Consider the following 26,195-nt stretch of genomic DNA (forward strand, 5'->3'; position numbering starts at 1 on the left):
TGTACCTACGGTCAGCACCGACTTCTGTAGCTCAGGTTGGCATCCAGAAACAGGGTCACCTCCGGAACTGGCTGTTACCATAGGCACAGGTGGCTCGCTTACCCCTGTACCGACCGGAACTGCTGCAGCTACCGAGTTCAAAGTTTTGTTATGTTTCACGGTCTTATTAACCGCCCCTGAGCTGGCTTTTTTCCGTTTAGGCGACTCAGTTAATAATAATTTCTTATTATTAAATTGGTCGCAAACTGAGTTGAACCCGTCATTGAGCTGTGTGAAAACTCGTGAAAGGTTTAATAGTCCGTCTCGAGTCTGCCTCATAAAGCTGCTCATTTCGACTGTCATTTCCTTGCAGGACTCACATGCCCACATGAGACCGGTACGCATTTCAATGAAGTCTTTAACTCTGCCAGTAAATCCTGCACATTTGACGTGCATGACCGAATCGCAGAGCCAGCAGATAATAAAAGAATCTTTGGTTGACATCGGAAGAGCACAACTTTTCTTCATACAGATAAGGGCCATTTTATAGGAAAAAAAGATTATTCAAAGAAATAGAAAATAAAATGTGGAAAATATACCTCGAGTAAATTTGGCACTGGGATCAAATTCCAAAACCGCAAAAAACACAAAAGTATAAGAGCGCGAGATCGCGAATTAAGTCGAGAGCAAGAGAGCGCGAGAGAAAAAGTGTTCAATCGACTGAGCGTGGCTTGTGCGGCACCAACAACAAAACGAACGAACAGTTACAATGTAAAGCGAGAGAGAGAGACTATGAGAAAAGCACCCAAGAGTCTACAAGATATTTGGCAGGTTCCGAGAGAGCGAAATTACAGTTAAAATAGAGCGGAATAGAGAGAGAGAAAAAGAGAGAGAATACAAGAGCAAATTTAGAGAGCGCAAAATAACACCAACAAAGCCAAGATATTAAACAAATCTAATGGAAATTGTTAAAATAACTAAAACCACATACCCGTTAAACAGGGAGATCTATTTAAAACACTAACGCGATTGTTAGGCAAACTTTGTTAGATGCTAAACACAAAACACTTGCGTAAAAAAATCACAAAAATAAATCAAAAACTCAGAGCACAGGTAAACACAACCGTTCACAAGCGACGCTAAATCGATTATATTCGGTTATAAACTTGAAAAAAAAAATATATGTTTGAAGAAACAATTATTTAATTTAAAGATAAATAATTTTCTGATTCCATAACATTTCAAGTTTTTAGATTGTTAATTGTCCTTTTATTAAAATTATTGTAATAACTACAAAGAACAATTTAATTTATTGTTATATATATTTACTAATTCCATAAAATTTCAAGTTTTAGGTTGTTAAATTACTGGGCCGTTTATTAAATTGATTATAATAATTACATAGAAAAGTAGGAAGTACCCTAATGAACAAAAATTCTTGACAGAGAAAAAACTCCAAAACTCTATCAAGATCTAGCTAGATTTTATCGACTATGGTGTATCGACCCTTACCCATCACTACCCCGAAAACAAGAAGAAGAGTTATGTGTACACTTTTGTGTCGCTCTTTTTTGGCCAATTTAACAATCGAATAAGTACAAGTGAGGGGCAGATTAGGGCTTATCGCTAGCCAAAAGAAGTTCGCCAGCGCACATTTGTGTTGTGGGCTCCACCGGAAAACCGCCTTCAGCCAGCCGTCGTCGCCGAACAGTCAGCGGACATGGCACGCCCAATTTTTCCGAACCAGCAGAAGATAGCTGAGAAACTAATCATCTTGAATGACCGCGGCCTGGGCATTCTGACGCGGATCTACAACATCAAGAAGGCCTGCGGCGACACCAAATCGAAGCCGGGCTTCCTCTCCGAGAAGTCGCTGGAGTCGAGCATCAAGTTCATTGTGAAGCGGTTCCCCAACATCGACGTCAAGGGCCTGAATGCCATCGTGAACATCAAGGCGGAGATCATCAAGTCGCTGTCCCTGTACTATCACACCTTCGTGGACCTGCTGGACTTCAAGGACAATGTCTGCGAGCTGCTCACCACGATGGACGCCTGCCAGATCCACCTGGACATCACGCTGAACTTCGAGCTGACCAAGTACTACCTAGACCTGGTGGTGACCTACGTGTCGCTGATGATCGTTCTGTCCAGGGTCGAGGATCGCAAGGCGGTGCTGGGCCTGTACAATGCCGCCTACGAGCTGCAGAACAACCAGGCAGACACGGGCTTCCCCCGCCTGGGACAGATGATTCTGGACTACGAGGTGCCGCTTAAGAAGCTGGCCGAGGAATTCATTCCCCACCAGCGTCTGCTTACAAGTGCGCTGCGCTCGCTGACCTCCATCTATGCACTGCGAAATCTGCCCGCCGACAAGTGGAGGGAGATGCAGAAGCTCAGTCTGGTGGGCAACCCGGCCATACTCCTGAAGGCCGTGCGCACGGACACCATGTCCTGCGAGTACATCTCCCTGGAGGCCATGGACCGCTGGATAATCTTCGGCCTGCTGCTGAACCACCAAATGCTGGGCCAGTACCCGGAGGTCAATAAGATCTGGCTTTCCGCTTTGGAGTCCAGCTGGGTGGTGGCCCTGTTCCGCGATGAGGTTCTGCAAATTCACCAGTACATTCAGTCCACCTTCGACGGAATCAAGGGCTATAGTAAGAGGATAGGCGAGGTCAAGGAGTGCTATAATACGGCTGTCCAAAAAGCGGCCTTGATGCATCGGGAGCGACGCAAGTTCCTGCGAACGGCCCTGAAGGAGCTAGCCCTGATAATGACGGACCAACCAGGCCTGCTGGGACCTAAGGCAATATTCATTTTCATCGGTCTTTGCTTAGCGCGTGACGAGATCTTGTGGCTCCTGAGACACAACGACAATCCGCCGTTGCTCAAGAACAAAGGTTAGTGTACTGTTAAGCAGGGCTCGGAATTTAACACACATGTTAAAAACATGCAAAATGAATAATCAATATTGGGCAAGGATATCTTAATTGTTATTTTTAACCGTTTCAAAGCTTATATTTCTGACTTTAATGTCAAAAACTCATTGTGTTAAAAACACGTTGTGTAAAAAACACGTCGTGTTAATAACACGTCGTGTAAATAACACAAAAAACTGTGTGTGTTTTTTATGTTTCTAACATAACTTTTTTTGAACTTAACACTTTAACATTTAACATGTTGATAGCACAAATTTTTTTACAGAGTGTATTATTTTCCGAACCCTGCTGTTAAGGCTTTTTAACTGCTTTGACTAAAACCGCATTATTTTTACAGGAAAGAGCAATGAGGATCTGGTGGACCGGCAGCTGCCAGAGCTTCTATTCCACATGGAGGAACTGCGCGCCCTGGTCCGTAAATATAGCCAGGTAATGCAGCGCTACTATGTGCAATACTTGTCCGGCTTTGATGCCACGGATCTGAACATTCGCATGCAAAGCCTACAAATGTGTCCGGAGGACGAGAGCATCATTTTTAGCTCGCTGTACAACACGGCCGCCGGCCTGACGGTGAAGCAAGTGGAGGACAACGAACTGTTTTACTTCCGACCATTCCGCCTGGACTGGTTCCGTCTCCAAACGTACATGAGCGTTGGTAAGGCTGCGCTGAGGATTGCAGAGCATGCTGAACTGGCCCGACTTCTGGACTCAATGGTTTTCCACACCCGTGTGGTTGATAACTTGGACGAAATTCTGGTGGAGACGTCGGATCTGAGCATATTCTGCTTCTACAACAAAATGTTTGACGACCAGTTCCACATGTGCTTGGAGTTCCCCGCTCAGAACCGCTACATCATAGCCTTTCCCTTGATCTGCAGTCACTTCCAAAACTGCACGCACGAAATGTGCCCGGAGGAGCGACACCACATACGCGAGAGGTCACTCAGCGTGGTCAACATCTTCCTTGAGGAAATGGCCAAGGAGGCTAAAAACATTATAACCACAATTTGCGACGAGCAGTGCACAATGGCAGACGCTCTGCTGCCCAAGCACTGTGCCAAGATCTTGTCCGTACAGTCGGCCCGCAAGAAAAAGGACAAGTCGAAGTCGAAGCATTTCGACGACATCCGAAAGCCGGGCGACGAGTCGTACCGGAAGACGCGAGAGGATCTCACGACCATGGACAAGCTACATATGGCCCTGACGGAACTCTGTTTCGCCATCAACTATTGCCCCACTGTCAACGTTTGGGAGTTCGCCTTCGCCCCGCGCGAATATCTCTGCCAGAACTTGGAGCACCGCTTCTCCCGGGATCTTGTGGGCATGGTGATGTTCAACCAAGAGACAATGGAGATTGCCAAGCCCTCCGAGCTGCTGGCCAGCGTGCGGGCCTACATGAATGTGCTGCAAACCGTGGAGAACTACGTGCATATAGACATAACACGAGTCTTTAACAACTGTCTGCTGCAGCAAACGCAGGCTTTGGATTCTCACGGCGAGAAGACTATCGCCGCTCTGTACAACACCTGGTACAGTGAGGTTCTGCTTCGGCGAGTATCCGCCGGCAACATTGTGTTCTCCATCAACCAAAAGGCATTTGTGCCCATCTCACCCGAGGGCTGGGTGCCGTTCAACCCGCAGGAATTCTCCGATCTAAACGAGCTGCGAGCCCTGGCAGAACTCGTGGGACCCTACGGCATCAAAACATTGAACGAAACACTAATGTGGCACATAGCCAACCAGGTGCAGGAGTTGAAGTCGCTTGTGGGCACCAACAAGGAGGTGCTTATCACACTGCGCACCAGCTTTGACAAGCCTGAGGTGATGAAGGAGCAGTTCAAGCGGCTGCAAGACGTGGACCGCGTGCTGCAGCGCATGACGATCATTGGGGTGATCATTTGCTTCCGCAATCTGGTGCACGAGGCTCTGGTTGATGTTCTGGACAAGCGCATTCCCTTCCTTCTCAGTTCTGTGAAGGATTTCCAGGAGCATTTGCCCGGCGGAGACCAGATTCGGGTGGCCTCCGAGATGGCCTCGGCAGCCGGCTTGCTCTGCAAGGTGGATCCCACACTGGCCACCACGCTGAAATCAAAGAAGCCAGAGTTCGATGAGGGCGAGCATCTCACCGCCTGCCTGCTGATGGTCTTTGTGGCCGTGTCTATTCCAAAACTGGCCCGCAACGAAAACTCCTTCTACCGAGCCACCATCGATGGCCACTCGAACAACACGCACTGCATGGCGGCGGCGATCAATAACATCTTCGGAGCCCTGTTCACCATCTGCGGGCAGAGCGACATGGAGGACCGCATGAAGGAGTTCCTGGCCCTGGCCAGCTCGTCCCTGCTCCGCTTAGGCCAGGAGTCCGACAAGGAGGCGACCCGAAATCGCGAATCCATCTACTTGCTGCTCGACGAGATCGTCAAGCAATCCCCCTTCCTCACAATGGATCTGCTGGAGTCCTGCTTCCCCTACGTGCTCATACGCAACGCGTACCATGGCGTCTACAAGCAGGAACAGATCTTGGGACTGGCACTCTAGAAATGGTGTCTATCCGCGCCCTCTGGGCATTCCGAATAATGCTTATGTAGTTTATCCGCCGGTCGACTGTCGATCACTATGCTAATCTAATATACTTTAAACCTGTTAAACATACCCTAATGTATTCTAGACACTGCATTTTTATACTCGTACAACTTCGAATAAAGTGCTTATGTAAACCAAAACGAAAAAGCAGTACTAATTTTATATGTTATCTCTTGATCGGTATGTATATTCTTTATTTCGGCTTATTGAAATATGTGCCCACTCTCTCGAACGTGCAGCTTCTCCGCTTAGATTTCTGTTACATTTTATTTGGGCACATGCGCACATGTGTGTGTATATTAAATATGTGTTTAGGGGAAAAATCTTCCACAATATTAAATTATTTGGTCACGTTCAATATTACTTTGTAGGCTTGTGTACAAATACTTGTAGGCAAGTAGTAAAATATGATTTCGTTTTTCGGTAATGCGATTTCTCTTTAATTATCATTGGTAGTATTTAAATTTCGATTTCGAGTTTTCAATTCCGATACAAAGACTTTTATGCAATGCTTATTGTGTTTGGGGTCTGGGATTCACTTTCACGGATGCTGGGAATATTTTTAAATGTTACTTTAAATAATAGATATTGCAAAACCGAAATCGGGTGGGAAAACTCTTCTCCCAAATCTGTTCGTATCCAACTTAGGCTTAAGAATCTACAATAAGTTTCGGTTAAATGTACCAAAATCACTACATGCTGCTAAAAAGCTGTCAATATTTAAATTTTCATCTGTATTTGTGTTGAACATTTTTGATATCTACAATTGGGTTCGTTAATTATACACATACCATTTTATTAATTTTATAGAGGGTATTATTAATTATGTGATGCTGAATATTTTTCTAGTTCGTATAATTTACTTAGCATTTTTCATTTGTTGGTTTTACTTTGTTTCGCATGAAAATGTATTCCTTTTCAGTCAGTCAGTTTAGGCATCTGTTGACTTAAAAATTGTCGTCATTGTCTTTTGTTTTGGTTTCACTTGTTTCTCGTTTAATAAAAAAAATATATGTATGTATATCCTTATATGCACTTTGACGAAATAAAAACTTGAAAAACATTTGCGCAACCTCTCGCGTTTGCCTTCGTCGTTAAAAATAAAATCGCTTCTTTAGTAATTACATTTTAAAGCTCTCAAGTACAAAAATTAAAAAGCTTAAAAAATTCCATGCGGAACGTCCTCTCCACATATCGTATGTGTATAAGGTGTGTGTATCGAGTCCTTTAATGCTAACTTTCCTCCATCGGATTTTCCTGCTAACGTATATATATTATATCTCTTTACGACAAATTGGTTTGCATATAAAAGTTAAGCCTAGAAATACAATACGAGTACGAAATACGTATGTTATGTATGTATTATTTAAGTGTGCCTGTGTCTGTTGTCTCTCTAGCGTCCTCGCGACTATGTGGGTCTCCTAGACGAACTCCTCCTGTTCCAGCCACGGATGCTGCAGGCACTCCGCCGCCGAAGCCCGAATGACTGGATTGTACTCGAGCATGGGCAGAAGAAAGTCGGAGAATTTCTTGGCCTCCACCGGATCCCAGTCGTACTTCTCCACCAGCACATTCATCAGACTCCAGGGCTTCAGCTTGGTGATGTTCCGCAGGCTTCCTGCAATGGGAAATTGAGGAGGGAAAATTAACCAATCAATCTATTGGATTTAGTTTATTAGATACCTACCGTAGCTGGTGAAGTACTTGAGCCCATGCTTGCCCCGCAGGATCACCGACTGGGGTATGGATCCCAGCAGCTCCACAATGTGCGCCAAGTGGTCCTCGTCTCGGCTGTAAGACTCGCCGGCGTGAGGATCGAACAGATAGTCGCCCGTGGCCAGCTCGAAGGCCAGGCAGGCGGTGCTCCAAATGTCGGCGGTATAATTGTACGGCGCTCCCAGCAGCACCTCGATCGATCGATACTGACGCGTCTGAATGTCCTCAGTGAAGTGATGGTACTGGGGATTAAAGGAATGGTATGAAATTTGGTTTCTAAAACATGGTATATCCTCCAAAAAAAAGAATACAATTTATTTTCTTATTTAATTACACATTCCGGCAAAAGTTGACTCCTTTATTTGAACAGAATTAATACTATTAATTTAATAGGCTTTTAGGGACGCTATCTGTCAGAAATACTTAAAGACCAGATCAACTTTTCGTGAAAGCAAAAAGGCGGTTTCTCGACTCCTTTAATTTATCTGAACGAGAATCGATTACAGAGTGCTGTGAGGGCGAGAAAGCGGCCCTTAGTAAATCAGTTAAGTTAGAAAATCATTTATAGTTTCAAGGTTTTATTTCTACTTTAAATGTAACATGCGAACAAGAAAACGGCCCTTAGAATTATACGATCCCTGTCAAAATGTACTATAGGTTAACTTAAATTGTTCGATTTATCTACTTATGCATTAATAATGCTACTTCTGTGTTTTTACAAAAATCCTCTCATCCTCTTGTGAGAATTATGTATTTTCCCGAGGAACTCTATAATAATTACTCGCTACCTTAGGAACAGGATACTCACGTCGTAGCAGGCGTTGCCCAGATCAGCGATCTTCACACGGACGTTGCTGTTGTTGATGAGCGACTGGATCGTGTAGGTGTTGTTCTGGCTACTCTGACTCTGGTTCTGCGAAGGAATGGCATTGGCATTGACATTTAGTTTAGCGATGGCTGTCGTCGTTGTCGTTGTGGTCGCGGAGGATATCGCGCTGATTGTAGTTGATGTGCATATTGTTGTATGATCGCCATTATAGAACTCAGTGCTTGCGGCTGTTGTACAGGTTGTACTGGTAGTTGGAGCTGTTGTGGTAGGCGCTATATGCGTGAACGAGGGCGTGCACGTGCTGGGGGGCGTGGCAGAGGCGTGGGCGGAGGAGGGAGTGGCACTTGGAGGGGCGGAAGTGGAGATTGTATTTGTATTCGTGTTCGTGAAGCTGTATTCGTTGGGCAAGGACGTGCACGTGCTCAGAGTATTCGAGTTGATCTTGGACTTGGCTATCGTGTTGGTGTTGTGGGTTGGACAGGAGCTATTGGTGGAGTTCGGGGTGAGCAGCTGCATCGTGTATATATAGCGTAATGTTGCATATAAATTGGTTCACACAAAGAAAGGAAGAAAAAGAATACACAATGTTGGTTTGCTTCTTTGTAGGTTTCACTAGTTGGTGCATATAACGAAACACGAACATGGGGATCCCCGCTGGGATTGTCTATCGAAATCCCAACGGTGATTCCCACTGATTATTATCCTAATGGAATGTCGTACTGGGCATTTCATTTGGATTAACATGGATAAGATATACATAGATATAAGTACGATATTGCTTAGAACAAAAACAGCTTAGCTTAGTCACAATTCATTCTTGCAGCTGCGGTCAACAATAAATCGCCTAATATTTTAATGTAATATATAAATATTTTAATATAGTAATTCCAAAACTATTTCTATTCAATTTTGGATTCAGTAAGATAATAAATATGTATCTGCAGCAGGGTTCGGAAAACAATACATATGTATATTATGTATAATGAAAATTTCTAACGCACAGTATACTATTCCTTGTGTATTATACATATAAATGATCATCATCTCCTAAAGAATACGCGGTTTTTATATTGAGTTAAAGTTTTTAATAAGTATGTTAAGTGCTAACATAACAGGGATAAAATACATGAATTTTACTAGCGTCTTTTATTTAAATAGAATACTTCACATTTCATTTCACACATGTATAATACACAAGGAATAGTTTACTGTGCGTATCAATTATTTTCAAGTATTATACATTTGTATAGTACTTTGTGTGTTATTTGGCGAACCCTGATCTGCAGATACTTTTTTAAGGCACGTTACTTTAATAGTAAGGGAATAAAGGCTGATTTTAAAGTTAAAATTAAAGACCTGATTATTACTTTGACCGCAACTGTATATTCACACCAAAACGTTAAACAATTAGCAGGTAGCATATGGGTAGAGCTCGTTACATAAACATCTAAAGCTGGCCATGCCCACAATAAATGAAGCATTTGGCGTTCCGTTTCAGGATATAATTGCCGAGGGAAAGCGTGTGGGATCAGTGTGGTTGTGGGTCAACAAAGGTGAACTCAAGAGCGATAATCGAAAGCAGTGGGTAAACAACAGCAAGGCGAAGTTCCCCACTTAACAAAACATATAAGGAAAAATCGAACACATTAGCGAACGGCTCTAGGGACCGGGCTACCACTAGAACCACTAGCAACTAGGCCACATCCTAGCCCACTTTACCTCAGGGACCGCGATGGGACTGGCCTCGGGTTCGCGTTCTCGTTCGCTTTCGGGCTCGGGATCCGGATCAGGATCGGGATCGGTGGGCGTATCGATGGCCATGGTGCTCTGCTCGCCCAGAGTGTCGGACTCGGCATCTTCCTCGCCATCCCCAGAAGACTGTGTCGAGTGTCAAACGAAAAGGCAATGAAAACGCGAAATTAAAGGAAAACAAAAGTAATAAGAACTTGGTGTTCCTTTGGTGTGCAGTGTGTGGTTTGCAGGTGGGTTCACAATATCAAGAGTGCAAATGCTTTCCATGCACACCACAGCGGGTAATCCCGGCCAGAGCTTCCGAGTGTGGGGCAGGGACGACGGTGAACCTGTGGACCTGACTTGGAGTGGAATCGAACTCACCTTGGCAGTGATTTTCTTCTCGGCTCGGTAGCGGTTGTTCAGGTTCGCTGATCCGCCGAGGCCTCCGTTGCACTCGCTGTCCCCCAACAGACTGGAGTACTTGGAGGCCAGCGAGGATGTGGTGTTGGAATTGAGCGTGGACGAGGTGGTGGTGGTGGTGTCCTCTTTGTCCAGCGAGGACATGATCACGGCGGCCAGCGGCGTGGACGAGTTGGAGTTGTTCGCCGTGCTGTTGCTGGTGTTCGTGTTCGTGTTGGTCGACCCATTCGGCTCGATCAGAGGCCACTTGGCCCGCGACTTGGTCTGCTTCTCGATGGAACTGACTGAGGATAAAGGATATAGGAATCTGAGTTTCTAACCACTTCAGTCATATATAACACAGTGCAACACGGAAAATGTAACTGCAGTTTGGGTTTCTAAGCCTAAAAGTACTCATCTGGCTTAGATTGCGTTTGGATATTATAGCAATTTAAAGATTTGGTGTACAAATTAATTTATAAATGCAATATATGTACTAGAGTCCTGCATGAGTGTACTTGGAAGTCAATTTTTAAAATCAGTTAACTTGGATAGCTTTTTTCATTTTATTTTTTCATAAGGAAAAACAAGTGATTTAATATAAAATAAATAGATATAAAATAATTTCGAATCACCTAAATAATTTGCTTAGTAATTTTATCACTCCCACTCACTTTTATTCTGTGCTTGTATCACTTGTTTTTTTTTACGAGTGATCAAGTGAAACAAGTGATCCAAGTTAACTCACTTGAACTCACTCACTCTATTTTAAAAAAATTGACTTGTTTGGTCAATTCAAGTGTACTCATGCAGGACTCTACTATGTACCTTAAGCCTATTCAAGTTTCAAGTACGCGTCCTTAGCAATATTTAAGGTAAAGGTACAAACAGTTGTTAAATTTGGTTAAAACAGAGAATATAAAACTGTAGACACAAAAATGTAGTAAAACATAGCATTTGGTATTAAAATGATAATATTTTAAAGCCTATCTCACGAAACCGGCACTTTTTCTATAAACCTTCTTCAGCATTTTTAATCCTTAGGTCAATACATATATAAATCCTGAATACATGCAGCTAAAATTGCATTCGACTCGTGAGATATAGCCAATTATTAATTGAAATCTTTAAATTGCTATACCCAAAAAAATCGATATGAAACGTAGATCGATTTTACATTATTTAAAATGCGGACAGGTAAATTTGACCTAGTCGAACCGAGTATTTAATGTAAAAACGATACGGGTTTTGAATGATCTGCAATGTACATAGCCTTTTTGCCTTTTTTGTGTATATAATATCCAACAGAGAGCTAAGCCAGAAGAACTCCATATGGGATTGAATCGCATTGATGCGTACTTTCAGGTTTTGAAGTCCAAAATGCAGATACATTTTAAAACCATAAAAAAGTTGTACAGTGTAAGATAATACTTACTGTACGAGTCGGGGAAGTCGGCCCCCTTCACCCGCAGACTGTTGATCTCGTCGTCAATCTGCTGGTTCATCGCGGCAGCATTGTCGATCACCAGCAGGATGTTCTCCGGCTTGATGTCCGTGTGTATGATGCTGCACTTGCTGTGCAGGTAGTCCAGACCCTCCAGCACCTGGCGGATGATGTTGCGCACCTGGGCGATAGCCAGGCCCTGGTAGTTGTTCTTCACGATCAGCTTGTACAGGCTGCAGCCGAGGGCCTCGAACACCAGGCAGGTGTGCATCCCGTTCACGCCGCGCACCGTGAAGTGGTTCATCAGCCGCACGATCCGCTCCCGCTTCACGTCCATGGGATCTGCGTCGCGGATCGCCTCCAGCAGCCTGATCTCATCCGCCGCCGTCTCTATGTAGTGCGGAGCACTCTTGACCACCTTGAGGGCCACGTACTTCTCGTCTCTGCGGGAATGGGAAAGTTAACTTGTTACTTGGAACTTCAAAATGCATCACTCACTTGAGATCCCGGCAAAGCCAGACAGTGGAAAAGTGTCCCCAGCCCAGTTTTCGGACCACGCGAAACCGATTGTCAAAAATGTCCCCGATGACCACCGGATGGTAGCCACCACGGCAATACTGAGAGGCGTCCTCCTGCTCCTCGTCCGAAACGTAGAGGCTGCTGTCAGAGGAGTCCGGGTAGATTTCATCAGTCGTACTTAGCGTGCCGCGGGGCTCCGACCTAAAAAGAGAGAGGTTATTATTATTTATTTATTTATCTTCCTAGTTAAAGTTAATAATTTAACAGAAAGTTTTACAAAATGACTTTAAAATATTTGTAAGTTTTGATTATTTTATAGGTAATGGTTATCCACGCACACAAAAAAAAAATGTTTCTGTAAAATCGATATGGCCATGTAAATTTGAGGTCCTGTTAAACCCATATCGTTTTTACATAAAACACTCTTTTCGACCAGGTCAAGTTTACCTGGCCACATATCAAATTAAAAATTGATCTTAAATAATGTAAAATCGATCTACGTTTCATATCGATTTCTTTTGGGTGTGGTACAATTTTCAATTTTTAATTAGTTAGGTTAGGTTAAAGGATCAATTTGAGGTCCCAAGAACCCACTTAAACTCGGGATGTTCCGTTTCCTCCTCCTTGACCGGCTCCGCCAACTGGGGCAGCCTGATAGTAAGCGGCTGCTCCCTCGGCGGCAAGTATGTATCCAGGATGACTTCGCCGGGGGTCACAGGCTCAAAGGGCATGTGGCGATGGTGCTTCGGCCGCTTCGACTGGTGCCGCAGGGCAATGAGGATGGGTCCGGCGGAGACGCAGTTGCGCTTCTTAGTGAACCGCTTGCGTCGCTTCTTCTCCTCCACCTCCAGCAGGGCCTCCGTGGCCGCCTCCTGGGCAGCTCGCTTCTCCTGCTCGGAGATGAAGTTGAAGTCGCAGCTCAGCTCCTTGGCCACGTCATTGGTGGCGTTCAGTGGCTGCTCGGTTCCACTGCTGCAGCTCCACAGCCGGAGGAGGTGCATCAGGTAGAGGAAGAGCAGCAGCAGGCTGCCCTGCAGGACGCCCATGAAGATCGGATCCTGGGCAAGGGTGGCCAGGATGTGCCCACTCATATGATGCAGTCTACCGGCCAGCGATACGAGTAGCTGGATGCGGTCCACATAGCCGGGATAGAGATCCATCCAGTGCTCCCTCAGCGTCGCCATCCGTGGCATCCATCCAAGGCCCAACGTGGCATTGGCCTCCAGCGGACAGGTGGTCTCCGCCTCCAGGCCGGGATTCACCCCCCAGCCTTCCATTTCGGACTCGCTTCACTGCTCGATTCGACAATTGGATTTCCGACTAGGCATTCGCGCATTCATGGCCCTCGGGTGCAGTAACAGTAACGGGCGGTGGCGGTGGGCGGGTTGGCGACCTTGACTTTTCTACGCCCCCACTTGCATCACGGACACCCGCCGAACGAGTTTGGTCGAAGCACAACACAAACACTGCGCTGCACACACACCCCTTACATAACAATGGCCCGTGCGGGGTAAATAAACGGAATATATATCGCACGGCGGAAAAATCTGAATTATGAAAAGTATCTGAATCTGTGTATCTGCGCGAGTATCTTTCCTCGCCCGTCCGATTCGTTCAGTTGCGACCGCGAGAATGTCGAAATGGCTATGGCTTTTCGCTTTTGTTTTTGCCGCCTCTTCCTGAGCGGCCAAGGCGCAGCCGTTTCCAACTCGCGCGAGTATTTTCTGTTATTTCTGTTTCTATTTTTTTTTGTCACAACTAAGTTTAGTCTTCGTCCGCTCTCCTTTTCCCCCTATCCCCCTTTCACCGCCCCGGTCAAAAAGAGTGTGAGTGTGTGCGGATCACCTAGACCCGTGCCCACCGATAGTTTTCCGTAGTGTGTTACATTGAGAAAAATTCGGTATGCATTCACTTAATGATTCTTTCTTCTAGACAAAATACCAAGAGGGTTCTTTAGAATCAAGGGGTGTGAGTATCATTAACAAGTTCTTGTAAGTTTTTCAAATTCTTCATCAGATGGATTTATATTTTCTAATTGTAACCCTCATTTCTTAATAATTTTATTAGTAATTGCCTCATTTGAGAAATTGTTGGATTGATACCTATTAAAATTTTATAAATTTATGTCGGAGTCTAACAAAAATGAAACCTCTTCACATGGTAAATTAAAGTGATCGAAAAATATATGTGAAAAGTACAACACTTTCTTTCGGGGTTAGACCTAGACCTTCTCGAAGTTTGCTTGAAAATTACTCATACGACGCATATAACAGATCGAATTTGGTCGAAAAAAATCGTTCTTCCATTTCTAGTCCTGTCAAACTATGAATTTTGTTGGATTTTAATTAGTTACAAAAATGAATTGTTGAAATCTATGCCACCTAGATTAAAAAAAATTTTTGATCGAAGGCAACAGTGCGTATGGGTGATAAACATTAAGGCCATTTGCAGACCCTAAAACTAAATTTTTTCAAATAATGTATTTTGGTATACCTTAAATACATCAATGCGCATCGTATAGGAATTTAAAAATTTGCATACCATATTAACTAGACTTGCATATTGTTCATACAGATGAATAAGTTTGAGGGACCTTTTTGGGTACTTCTTGATTTTGACACTACTAATTTTACTAACTTTTTGCACTGTGTACATCTGCTGGCGTCATTATCCAATGTACTTCATCAAGTCGATGTCGTTGCCTTCGTTGTTCGGCGCCTTTGCCGGTCATGGACTGCCCCACACCAGGAAAGAATCCACCACATGAACACCATACACACAACATCATCATCAAGTTCTTCGAGATTTCTTAGGCACCGTGCCAAGTTTGCCCTCGCCAATGCAAAGGGGTGTTCGACAAGCAGGATTTCAAATACCTCGAATTCCAGAAGGTTTCGAAACCACATCGAAAGGTAGTTTCGAGCGTTCGGGTGCGATTGAAAAATTCCTCGAAATGCAATTGCACCCCGCTACCCGCACAGTATGCAAATGTTTGGGTTCATAAAATGACTAACCAGACTTTATTGATTTTTGCAACCCCCCTCCTAACTTGGGTCAGGCTTTGTTCCTTATGGAGCTACGACGACTCCCCTAAAAAGGGAAAAGCTTTGCCTCCTGAGTCACCCTATGTCTCACACACGGTCGCACCTTACGCGGCCCCGCCTCCTCCATATTATTATTTATAGACGCCGAAAGAAGCGTATAAAAACAATATATCGCAGAGAAAATCAGTGCAAAACAGAGCATCTAGAGGCAGGGAAACGTCATCGTTTTGCTCGATTGCAGTGAGTTCCTGGGATTTTAGGGGGTGGCCGGAGGTAGGGGTTTCGGTTTAGGGGTGCTCATTGGTTAGCCACTGGCGTCACGTGGTGCCTACTTGCGGTTAAGGCAAATTAAAAACGTAAACAAACCGAGCGGACTGATGAGGGGAAAAGCTGTGGGGTAGGATTACGAGTGGGTGGAAGGTGGTAGGAGTTCGCTTGGCACCGCAATCGGAAAAACTGTGCCACGTAAGTAAGTAGTGTGTGGAATTGTTATCCCAATTGGATTTAGCGCACTGTGGAACGAAGAGGATAGACCGAAAGTGTTCTTCTTTTGGCCCAGCAACACCAACTGAGGCCCACTGTGCCCGCACAGTGGGAACCCAAACACTTGGCCGGCCCACCGGCACAGATATCGGAGCTCTTCGTCACAGTTCGATGAATATTTTCGATACATACGGGTTAAGCACGTGGACCACACGATGCGTATACTTGATTTTCATAATTTATCTGCTTGTGAGTGATGTGAAAGACAACGACAATAGGAAAAGGAAATTATGCTCGCCATAAACCGATTTATATAAGTAGTAAGAAGTCATTACCAGATATCTCGTACTATATGTTTTTGACAGGGTTACCTGAACTGCACTGTACTCTTTTGGTCATAACTTATTTTATTTAAATATTTATACAAACTCGACAAAATTAGGAATTTTTTTTAAAGTTTCTTTTAAATTGTCTCATTTATTAATTTTGCTTGCCTTTTAAGTAAGAATGTTCGTTTTTCGCTTAATTTGATCTAGATAACGCCATAAACTTAGCTCCTTTTTGTTTAAAGTGATTTTAAAGTTTTAGTTACCCGTTACTTCTAGTATAAGTAGTATAGTATAAGGCATGCGCGGATCCACATGGGGTGATATGGGTGAAAAATGAAAGGAATTTTGGTATTCAAAAAGTGTGGAACAAAAAATTTGTTCTGATATCACCTCAAAATCCTAGATCCGCCACTGGTATAAGGGTATATGGTTTTTCATTAAATCTGTGTAAGGGCTTCGAAACCTTTGAATTAAACGCGTTTTTGACCAGCACCAACAGAAAAGTTGATGTAGTTGTTTGTAGCCTGTCTCATTTATAAAGCTAATTGGTTGAAACTCCAAAAGACTAAATGAAAAATAAAATGTTTAAAAGTTTTTGTACGAATTCAGAAGGATAACACAAATTGTCAAATAAGATTAGATGTCAAATAATTCTTTAATTCATTATTTTTCAGTCATATATAAAAAGATATTAGCTCCACAGGAGAAACCTTTTTCGATTTACATTATAAATGACACATTTAAATTTATGAATTTAAAAATGACCTAAAAAACCTCTTCACTTGCCTTAAAATCAAAATTTGAAGAGCAACACAATTTTTATCTTAAGCCTAGTACTCACTTCAATCAAAAAGGCAACGAAACGAAAATTTCTATACAAAAATTAAAATTTCGTTATCAATATTTTGTATGGAGATTTTCATTTCGTAGGCTTTTCGATTGAAGTGAGTACTAGGCCTTAGAACTAACTTACTAATTTGATGTTATGTTTAGTAATTTTAAGTGAATAACTAAGTACAGTATACCGTATAAGTATGATAAAAGCCCATTTCCTGGGATACTTACAGGCTGACGAAAGGACCTCGCAGGGCCGGCATGTCCCGGCGGCGGTTGAGCGGCGGGGAGAGTGACAGCGAGAGGAAGTCCTGCTGGGCCTTGTCCTCGTCCACGATGCTGGTCGGGGTGCTGTAGATGCGCGTCGTTGGCAGGTAGCCAATCTGCTGCAGAAAGTCGTCGCGGTAGGAGAGCTTGGTGGTGGACTGGGACGAGGTCAGCGGCAGCGACAGCGGGGATCCGTAGAGCGGCGCCAGTGGCAGGGCCGCCGTCATCGTGGCCAGCGAAAGGGGCTGCTGGTAGTGTCCTCCTGCCCCGGTGCCCGATCCCGATCCCGCTACCGATCCCGCGGCAGTGCCGTTTCCATGGTGGTGCAGGTGGAGGTGGTGCGGCGTGGTGGCCGCCGGCTGGGGTGCATGGAAATGCGGATAGGGGATGCCGTGCCCGTAGGCGGGGGCACGCGACAAGTAGGGCGGAGCGATGATCTTGTCGTCGAAGCTGCGCCGGAAGCTGAAGCCCTTCAGCGAGTTGCTGTAGTTGCGGTGCGACAGCGGCGAGCTGCCCAGGTCGATGCTGGCCGCCGGCCCAAGGATGCCGGCGGTGAAACCTCCTCCAGCGGAGGCAGTGCTTCCGCTGGAAGTGGCCGTGGCGCTGCCTAACATGCTCAGCGCCGGCGAGGTGCGCAGCTGGGGGCTGCCGCCACTTCCGCCCACTCCGCCTCCACCCCCACCTCCTCCTGCTCCCGAGGCCGTCGTGGTCGAGGTGGAGAGCGGGGGCGAGATGGCACTCAGCGTGGAGATGCCGCTGTCACTGCTGCATATGCCGGCCGGCAGGGTGCGGGTGGGCGAGATGAGGTGTGGGTGGTGGTGCTTCCCGTTAGCGGTGCCGACGAGGCCGGCCATGCCGCTGCTGGGCAGAACGGGCGCCAGGATGCCTCCGATGTGTTGCGCCCCTTATGAGTTTGATCCTGATCCTGAGTCCTCGGTGGCTACTCCTTTGTCCTCATCGCTGCTGGCCTGCGTCCTTTGTTCCCGGCTTGAACTACGTGTAACATACTTTTGTGCGTAGGAAAATCAATGAAACACCGTGCCTAAAACATTTTAATGCATTTTAAGCAGCGTTTTTCTCGCTTTGTAACCCAAATTGCGCATGAAAAAAGTAAGGCGAAAAGCCACACACACACACGCACACACACTGCCACGAACTGGTTCGCGATGGGGGTTTTTCCACGGTTTTCAATTGGGCTTTTCGATTCCGCTACTTTCGGCCGTAATCTAGTTAACAACGGAATTGATTTATCCTCGACAATTAAAGCGAACACATCATCTAATCATTTTCCACTTGGCGTTCTCGACAGGAGCAGGAGCAGGAGCAGCAGCCTGGAAAAGTCTCCTCCTTTGTCCGCACTTGGCTTGAACTCTCCGACGGACTGCCCTTCGGGTTCTGAATCTCAATCTGATTCTGAGGAAGAAAACTCTGCGGCGAAGTTCAGCGAGTCCGGGGAGCGGGCAGAGCGCATGTGCCGGCCGTTGCCCGTTACTGCCCCAAAACAAAACAAAGCCCGAGCGAAGAGAGAGTGAAAGCTAACTGCAGTCAGCTGGCGCCGTCGAAAGTTCATCCCCGAAATCGGTTTGTTTACCATCCTAGTGGAGCTTTCCCGAGGCAGGTTCGACTTCCGGATGCCCTGTGGGCAGTAGGTATCCCTATTAGAGCCCTGCATGAATGGATTCAATAAATTATTTTGAATTTTTTGTTTTATATGAATTAGAATTTTGAGTTTAATAGAATTGAATGATTGAATGGCATGAATTCAGAAATAATTCAAACAATTTTTTTTTAAAAAGATAGGGCCATAATTTTGTGATTAAATCTGCCTGAATTTTATTTACTAAGTTACTCAGTTAACATTGATTTGTTAAAAATGTTCCACTTTTTGTTCTCAAAAAAAAGCACAAAAAAAAACTGGCAATTTCAAAAAATTTATAAAAATGATTCATTCATTCATTCAATTCTAAATGAGTTAGAAAAAGTTTTTCTGAAAAACATTCAATTTATTTTATATAGAATTGAATTAAACAACTCAGAAATTTCAAGGCATACTATGATAAAACAAAAATGGAATAATTCACGCAGGGCTCTAATCCCTACAAATAAAATATAGAAAGTATACCACACAGTTGAGTTTGTATAGTAAATTTATTTCGGTTTCTTCGTGTTATACCAGAATACAATTGAAATTTGGAAACAATTGTCAAGTTTAAATTTAGTTTACTTAGTATTGTTTTGCTTTTGACTTGTACGAACAATAAATACACACGCAAGACCGTAAAATGTAATTATCATTAATTGAATTTCATATATGCACTTTATACTATAGATGAGCCGGGGCACTCGGACACACGATCCCTAGAATTTTTTAGTCCCGGCCCAGAGCTGATCGGCAATAATTGATGTCAGTGATTTAGAATGGGGCTACTACGTATATAAAAGTTAATTACTGATGGACTAATCGCATTCATTTACATTTAAAAGCGGGTTAACAATTAATCAAAAACCAATAAGGATTCAATTCAATTTTTAAACAATTTTAGAATACATATGTGCAATACTTTCGGGGGTTACAATTGAACTTTTGATTACTCGTATTTAATTTATATATATATAGAGGGGGTTATTAATATCTGTTATATAATTTATCTTTCCATTAATTATTTCGCCCTTTATAGCGTTCTCTTTTGCTCGTCCTCCTCTGTTCGACTGCGTGATGCTTAATTGCTTAACTTGACTTATTTACATTTGCATTAGAATCGGATCGGAGCAATCAGCTGGGGGCGACGCTCGACAATTCATTCTTTTTACATAAGTAGTTCTGGCTTTAACAGTTCAGTGCAAATTAACAGAAACAATCGGCGAAGAGGCGATCCCGCGAACAATTTAGCTAGACTAGGCGACGACACAAATGCAAACTAGATACACATATCATATACATATATATAATTACAGTGCCCCTCTTCGCGAGAAGTCGATTCACAATCCACTGCGGCTGAATCCGAACGGTAGGGATCCGATCCCCAAGCAAATGTCTAGCCTAACATCCGATATATAATTTTGTTAACACCGCAGGTGTTCTTAGCATGGCTGGATAGATGGACTTGGTGGGTGCGCAGCTGGGCTACCGATTCGAGTTGTGTAGGTGGATGGCTTGAACAATGGAATTGGCGAATCGATTGCCCGGAGTGGACCAAGATCTCAACCACGAAGTTAGATTGTTTAAAATTAAAGCTAAGTGCTACGGCTTAAAATAAATACATAGGTTCGTATGTTTACTCGCTTCAACATATCGCGCATCTTAAAAACAACATTAATAATTAGGAAATTTTCTCTGCAGTTACGATTTAGGTTTGGGGTTTGTATTTTACTCTGTGTCTGTATCTGTATCTGAATGTTTGGTGTACGCATGCACCCGGGACTTGGACTTGACTCGCTCGCAGCACTTGACTAATATTTCTGATTAACCATATCTAGAGTGAAGAGAGAGAGGGAGAGAGAGAATAGTAGAGAGTGATAAGTGAGAACAAAACAAAAGTTTAGCGTTGCATAACAAACGATAAAATCAAATCAATCAATGTAAATCAACCGAACATGAACAAAATCTTGATTCCTTGATGAAACGTACGGGATAATCCAATGGGAAATAAAACTTGCGCAAGCTTGAAATGGGATCTTGAAAAGAGTCCTTTAAATACGGGGACTTGAGAACGGCTGCCATAAACCTAGGGAACGGAAGGCTGGGTCAATCAATTCAGGCATTGGTCATCCCGCAGCTCGGGCAGTGTGTGAAAAAGGTGATATCACATGCAGATCTTAGTTAGTCGATCCCATGTTCGTGAGTTTACATACACAGGATGTGTCTAAAAAAATACCTTGCCGCAATTACACGAGCTTAACTGCTAAGGAGGTGTTAATCTGATCGCTGGACGGGCTATTTCGAGAGGTGACTGAGTGTCTGGGCCACTTGTCCAGCGACCGAAGGTTACAATATTTCTTCGATTTATGCACAATAACAAGTTCGATGGTCAGAGACGCTTTGTTGGGTTGCTAACTGCTGGCTGAGAGGCTGACTGCTGGACCAACTGTTTATATACCTGGCGTGTAAGTGGTCTGCTCCGTTGTGTTCAGCGATGTGTTCTCGTTGGCCGCCACTGGGGCGCCGGTGAAGGGGTTGACTCCCACGGCTCCGCTGGGCGGCGGCATGGCGAATACGGGCTGTCCGCCGGGCTGCTCGCGCGGCTGGGAGGTCACAGGGGCGCCGCCCGCTCCCAAGTTCACGTCGTCGAGATCAACATCCTCCTGCAGAACACACAAATAAGGGTTAGGATATCTGTCATTGCATCATTTCTACGGCGTGTTTTAAGATCTTGGAGGGTTTTGGCCATGTTTAGTCAAAAACTTTCGGTGGGTTAGCAGTCTACAAGCCGTGTTAACTATTCTACAGTTAGACTAAAATTAAATTACTGTTGTGCTTATGTTTACGAGGACACCTGAAGCCAAATACTACAAACTTATAATCAGCCAGATGACAGCAATATACGGAAATCATAAAACATTTACCAAGCATTTACAGCAGGACCTATTTTAAACCATCGGTTATTTGTCATCTCCTCTTCTCTGCTTTCGATTGAGTCAATTTTGCGACTAATTGTTAGTAAGATTGGTTCCCTTGGAACATGTAAATTTTGATTGTTACCGTTTGAGTAGAGTTCGGATTTGGTTATTGGCTTGTGTTAGTCAGTTGGTGGGTGGCAGGTGCCAGACGGCAGGTGATCTTGCCTCGAGCTCATGCAACACTCGTGCTGGTATCATTTTCGATTCGCATACTTACAAGTCGTGGCGGCTGTCCCAAATGCGGTGGCAAATCGTTGACCTCTCGATTGCCATCGGGGCGCTGAGCGAGTGTGTGGTGGTTGTGGGTGGTAGTAGGTGGTGGATATGATGAGTCGATCGCAAAGAGTTTTGAGAAAAAAAAAGTTAAACCAAAATAGAAACGTAAATCTTCGTCTTCTCTTCCCTGGCTTGCAACCAAACAAAGGAGATGTGGGTGCAAACTAAAACTGAGTGCGGAATGGGACACGTAAAAAACAAGAAAAGCAATCGTGGATGAAATCAAAAGCGCTGGATTTGTATTCTGGGAATTCGATTCCGCAATCTCAGTCGCGGAAAATCCGAGTGTTGTGTTATCATTAGTTTACATTAAAAGATTAAGAGAGAGAGAATCGTTCGAAGCATTTGATGATTTTCGTGAAGTACACATTAAAAACAAACAATATCAAATTTGAAATTTCCAATACGTAAGAACTTAACTCGAATTGATCGGAACGGTTTGTGGATGGGTTAGTAGTGTTTACCTCTGGGATTTCCTCTGTGTATATAGAGTATTGAGAACCGAAAACCAAAACCAAACTCCATACTTACCCCAACGAAAAACTAAGAACAAAGCGGTGCAACCAGAGTCGAGTGTTTGTACGGGTCTAAAGCAAAACCAAACAAAAGAGGTGGCGTGCCAAGAAAGCTGATAGACCAGATAAATTATACTAAACAAATGGATAGGCGTTTATTGATCGGTTAGCTGGTGGGCAAGCGTTGATGTCAGAGATGTAGGAGCAAGTTTTTGACTAAACATTAGCTTCTTAAACGGAACAACGATACGGAACTCCTCACAAAAATCATCAAAATTGGTCTGGTGTTTAGTTGGTAATACAGTATATAGTACAGTGTGTGTGGTTGGATGGGAAGCATGCGTAAGGGTTTAAATATAGGCTTTGCACCAGATTGGTTTTCTTGTTTTCTCAGTTTTCTCAACTAAATCAAAACGATTTCAGTTAGTAGCGGACTGGGTTAGGGTGTGGGTGTTGGGACCTGGACTTGGTTGGGCCAATTCAAACTTCACTCACATTCAGATGTGCATACTGGTCGTGCGACTCGTTCACCGGCGGCTTGAACTTGCCGCAGCAGAAGTTGCAACAGCAGCAGCAGCAGCAGCAACAGCAGCATCCCGTGACCACGGCGCAGCAGATGAACAGGGCCTGCAAGAAAAGCACAGTGATTATTCAATGAGTGCTATATGGGACATTGCGATTCCTGACCTTCACAGCCGGCGATGTGACCACAAAGTACGCATTGACATTCTCCTCGCCAAACTGCTCGGCGATGTACAGGCCCAAAGAGCCGTAGTTGTCGTATATGTTGCGCTTTGTCTGGTCGCTCAGGATCGAGTGGGCGCGGTTCACCTCCTTGAACTGCAGAAAGAAGAGAATTTAGAAGGGCTCTATAGAAATCATTATTTGCCAACACTTTACCTTATCGGCCGCATCCACATTGTCGGGGTTCTTGTCGGGATGGTATTTGAGTGCGAGTTTCCGGTAAGTCTTTTTGATATCATCTCCGGTGGCCGTCTTCGGAAGTCCCAGGATTTCGTACAGCGAGTCGCCGGATGTGCTGGATAAGGGAGAATAACATTAGTAAAATCGCTACATTTGAGGGAATCCCACTATCCACGTCTCGGCATTTGGAATTAAAGGCTGATACGCATGGTCCGATAAAACTTCTGTAGCGGAGTTGCACTGTTCCAGCGACATTCCGTCAACGGAGTAACTCGAGTGACTGGCCGAGGGCGATAAAAGCCCAGCCAAGGCAAGTACCTGTGGGCCATGAGTCACCAGGCAGCAACAGTTAGCCGTGGCACGCGATGGGAGCCATTCCAGGGGAGCACTTGGCCCTACGGGCTCTAAACTAGGCGTTGGCATTGAGGAAGTCTAGGTCTCTGCAGCGGGGTCGCGTGCAGCATAAATTGCACCCCGTATGGATTTTCTTGAGCAGGTGGCTGCTATTTATAAGCTTTATAAGGGCGAAAGCGGGGGAGGAAAATCTGCGAGCTGATAAGACGGCAAGCGTTTGACTGAGTGGCTGAGGACCACGATGATGAGGGTGATTAGGGGCTCAAGCGGATGCCAGGCCCAGGGTCAGTGGGCGGTGGGTGGCTGCACAGGGCCAAGGACGCTTTCAGGCGTCACGACAGGCGAAGCCCCCTCGCTTTCGCCTTGGACAGCGCATAGAACTGGGCCAAATGGAAGCGGTTTGTGCTGGCATTACTCATTTCGGGTCGAAGTGGAGAGAGGGCTAATACGTTTGTAAAACTCTCTGGCTGATAACGGCCAACTTGGCTAGTTGGCTAGTCGGCGAGCGATTGGATCTATGGGCCCTGTTATCGCTCACTTATAGCGAATGCGGAATGTGTTGCATGGAAAGCTAAAGCAGGAACTAAGGTTGGTTGCCCCGACTATATGATACCTTGTATGGATTATAACCAAATCTTCCTTATAAATTTTACGATTTATAGCATTTTTTCTCTAAAAAATCATGGAAAACATGGGGCATTTGTGAGTCATACAGTTAGGCGTTTTCCATCATAATCCTATTAATATTTTCATGACACTGAGCACCAAATGTTGATCAATGAACAGATCTTCTCTATATGCTCTCTCTATATAATATGATCTATAAACTCCCCTATAAACAGCGATTATTGAATTCGCCTTTAGATACAAATCGACTTTGCTCAGATTGCAGAGTTTGTCCTTGGCCTTGCCCAGGACGAAATCGTTTGTTCTCCCATCCGCTCCACAGCTGCCTCTCCCCCCTCCCCCGCCCCTGATCCTTGTTTATCCCGACGCAGCTAAGGAAATGCCTGCTGCTCGAGAAAATTTCTGCCGCGAAAAATCAATTTCACGCCGACTGCGCTGCCTGCGCGCAGCTGCTACTCACACTCGTGCACCGTGCCTACGGCGCGTGTGTGTGTGTGTGTGCGCAGTGGAGGAAAAAACGAAGGAATTCTGCAAAATACTTACGAGAGTTTTCTCTTGTCCATGCCAGGTGCGCTCATTCTGAAGCCTGTGCCTCTGTCACTTCGCCTGCGAACGGGTAATTAACACTTGCGATCGCTGTCACACGCCCTGAATGTCTGTGTCTGCCGAGCACCACAACTCTGTCCGTGTATTCTTCAAATTGCAGTTTCAGTCGTCCGTGCCGATGCCCGATTCTTATTTTTTTTCGCAATGAAATTAGAGCTGGAACAAAGCCGATGATTATTCTGTCCTATCGATGTGTTTGTCGAAATTGATGTTTTTCCTTTATTGTTTTCCAGCACTGGTCCTAGAACTTTTATACACTGTTCAGACAAAACGTGTTTCTGCAACAGCGACCAAATTACGCTTCAGCGAAAAGATCTTTTTCGGGTTGTTTAGTTAGTTTAATTAGATAAAACAGAAAGTTAAGAAACAATGAAAACCTTCTAAAGTTCCATAAGCTTTTGATTTTTTTAGACAGAAATTAGGTGATCTGTCTTTACCGACTTAAGATTACAAACAAATTTTCTGGGTATTTCCTAAACTGTTCAATTGTTGAAAAATCAACAGAAAGCTTCAGCAATTGAGGGAACGACATAAATGGTTACTGTTGAATTTTTTAAACAGCTGTTATTATAGAAAGTATATTTGTAGTTCTTTTAACCTTGGTAATAGAGCCCTGCATGAATCATTCAATTTTTGTTTTATCATAGTATGCCATGGAATTTCTGATTTGTTTAATTCAATTCTATGTGAAATAAATTGAATGTTGTTTTAATTCATTTCAAATTGAATGAATCGAATGAAATATTTTATGAATTGTTTGAATTTTTCAGATTTTTTTTGTGTTTTCTTTTGAGAACAAAAAGTGGAAAATTTTTAACAAATCAATGTTAACTGCATAGTAAATAAAATTCAGGTAGATTTAATCACAAAATAATGGCCCTTTCTTCCTCAAAATAAATTGTCGTTTGAATTATTTCGGAATTCATGCCATTCATTCATTCAATTCTATTAAAGTCAAAATTCAAATTCATTCAATTCTATTAAACACAAAATTCTAATTAATTCATTCATATAACAGAAAAAAATTCAAAATAATTCATTGAATCCATTCATGCAGGGCTCTACTTGGTAACAATTGAGACAGTAAATAATAATACAATATCAAATTTGACATGTTTTAAGTTTCATGAAACTTTTTAATAAATAAGAGCTGTTTAAAAATTCATTACCCATTTAG

At 44.0% G+C, this 26,195-nt stretch overlaps 3 protein-coding genes across 15 annotated transcripts; 1 reads left to right on the forward strand and 2 right to left on the reverse strand.

Annotated features, from left to right (window-relative positions):
- Positions 1 to 1,487: 1,487 nt before the first annotated feature.
- Hem (Nck associated protein 1 Hem) lies at positions 1,488 to 5,634 on the forward strand. Its single transcript, XM_017148761.3, has 2 exons — positions 1,488 to 2,879; positions 3,256 to 5,634. Exons 1-2 carry the CDS (start codon positions 1,700 to 1,702, stop codon positions 5,454 to 5,456), a joined length of 3,381 nt encoding a protein of 1,126 aa, XP_017004250.1. The 5' UTR covers positions 1,488 to 1,699; the 3' UTR covers positions 5,457 to 5,634.
- Positions 5,635 to 5,678: 44 nt separating this feature from the next.
- Srpk79D (Serine-arginine protein kinase at 79D) lies at positions 5,679 to 18,878 on the reverse strand. 10 transcript variants are annotated; one of them, XM_070215109.1, is made up of 8 exons: positions 17,064 to 18,878; positions 12,122 to 12,343; positions 11,615 to 12,066; positions 10,162 to 10,484; positions 9,766 to 9,924; positions 8,026 to 8,130; positions 7,189 to 7,459; positions 5,679 to 7,119 (listed from the first exon to the last, which is right to left on the reverse strand). In XM_070215109.1, exons 1-8 carry the CDS (start codon positions 17,951 to 17,953, stop codon positions 6,923 to 6,925), a joined length of 2,619 nt encoding a protein of 872 aa, XP_070071210.1. In that variant the 5' UTR covers positions 17,954 to 18,878; the 3' UTR covers positions 5,679 to 6,922. The 10 variants fall into 10 exon arrangements, with proteins under 10 accessions (XP_070071210.1, XP_070071209.1, XP_017004243.2 ...); XM_070215108.1 differs by having other exon boundaries at positions 5,679 to 7,115; positions 7,185 to 7,459; positions 17,064 to 18,873; XM_017148754.3 differs by having other exon boundaries at positions 8,026 to 8,556; positions 17,064 to 18,872.
- A 350-nt stretch (positions 18,879 to 19,228) lies between these two features.
- Csp (Cysteine string protein) lies at positions 19,229 to 25,181 on the reverse strand. Of its 4 annotated transcripts, XR_011418450.1 has the most exons (8): positions 24,956 to 25,181; positions 23,408 to 23,546; positions 23,195 to 23,347; positions 23,003 to 23,134; positions 21,934 to 21,996; positions 21,197 to 21,401; positions 20,728 to 20,824; positions 19,229 to 20,572 (listed from the first exon to the last, which is right to left on the reverse strand). XR_011418450.1 is itself a non-coding variant. In XM_017148772.3 (7 exons), the coding sequence occupies exons 1-7, from the start codon at positions 24,988 to 24,990 to the stop codon at positions 20,550 to 20,552; spliced, it is 750 nt and encodes a 249-aa protein (XP_017004261.1). In that variant the 5' UTR covers positions 24,991 to 25,180; the 3' UTR covers positions 19,229 to 20,549. The 4 variants fall into 4 exon arrangements, 2 of the variants coding, with proteins under 2 accessions (XP_017004261.1, XP_017004263.1); XR_011418451.1 differs by lacking the exon at positions 21,934 to 21,996 and having other exon boundaries at positions 24,956 to 25,180; XM_017148772.3 differs by lacking the exon at positions 20,728 to 20,824 and having other exon boundaries at positions 24,956 to 25,180.
- Between the last annotated feature and the right edge of the window lie 1,014 nt (positions 25,182 to 26,195).

The sequence above is a fragment of the Drosophila takahashii genome, chromosome 3L (genome assembly GCF_030179915.1).
Source record: "Drosophila takahashii strain IR98-3 E-12201 chromosome 3L, DtakHiC1v2, whole genome shotgun sequence".
Lineage (NCBI taxonomy): Eukaryota > Metazoa > Arthropoda > Insecta > Diptera > Drosophilidae > Drosophila > Drosophila takahashii.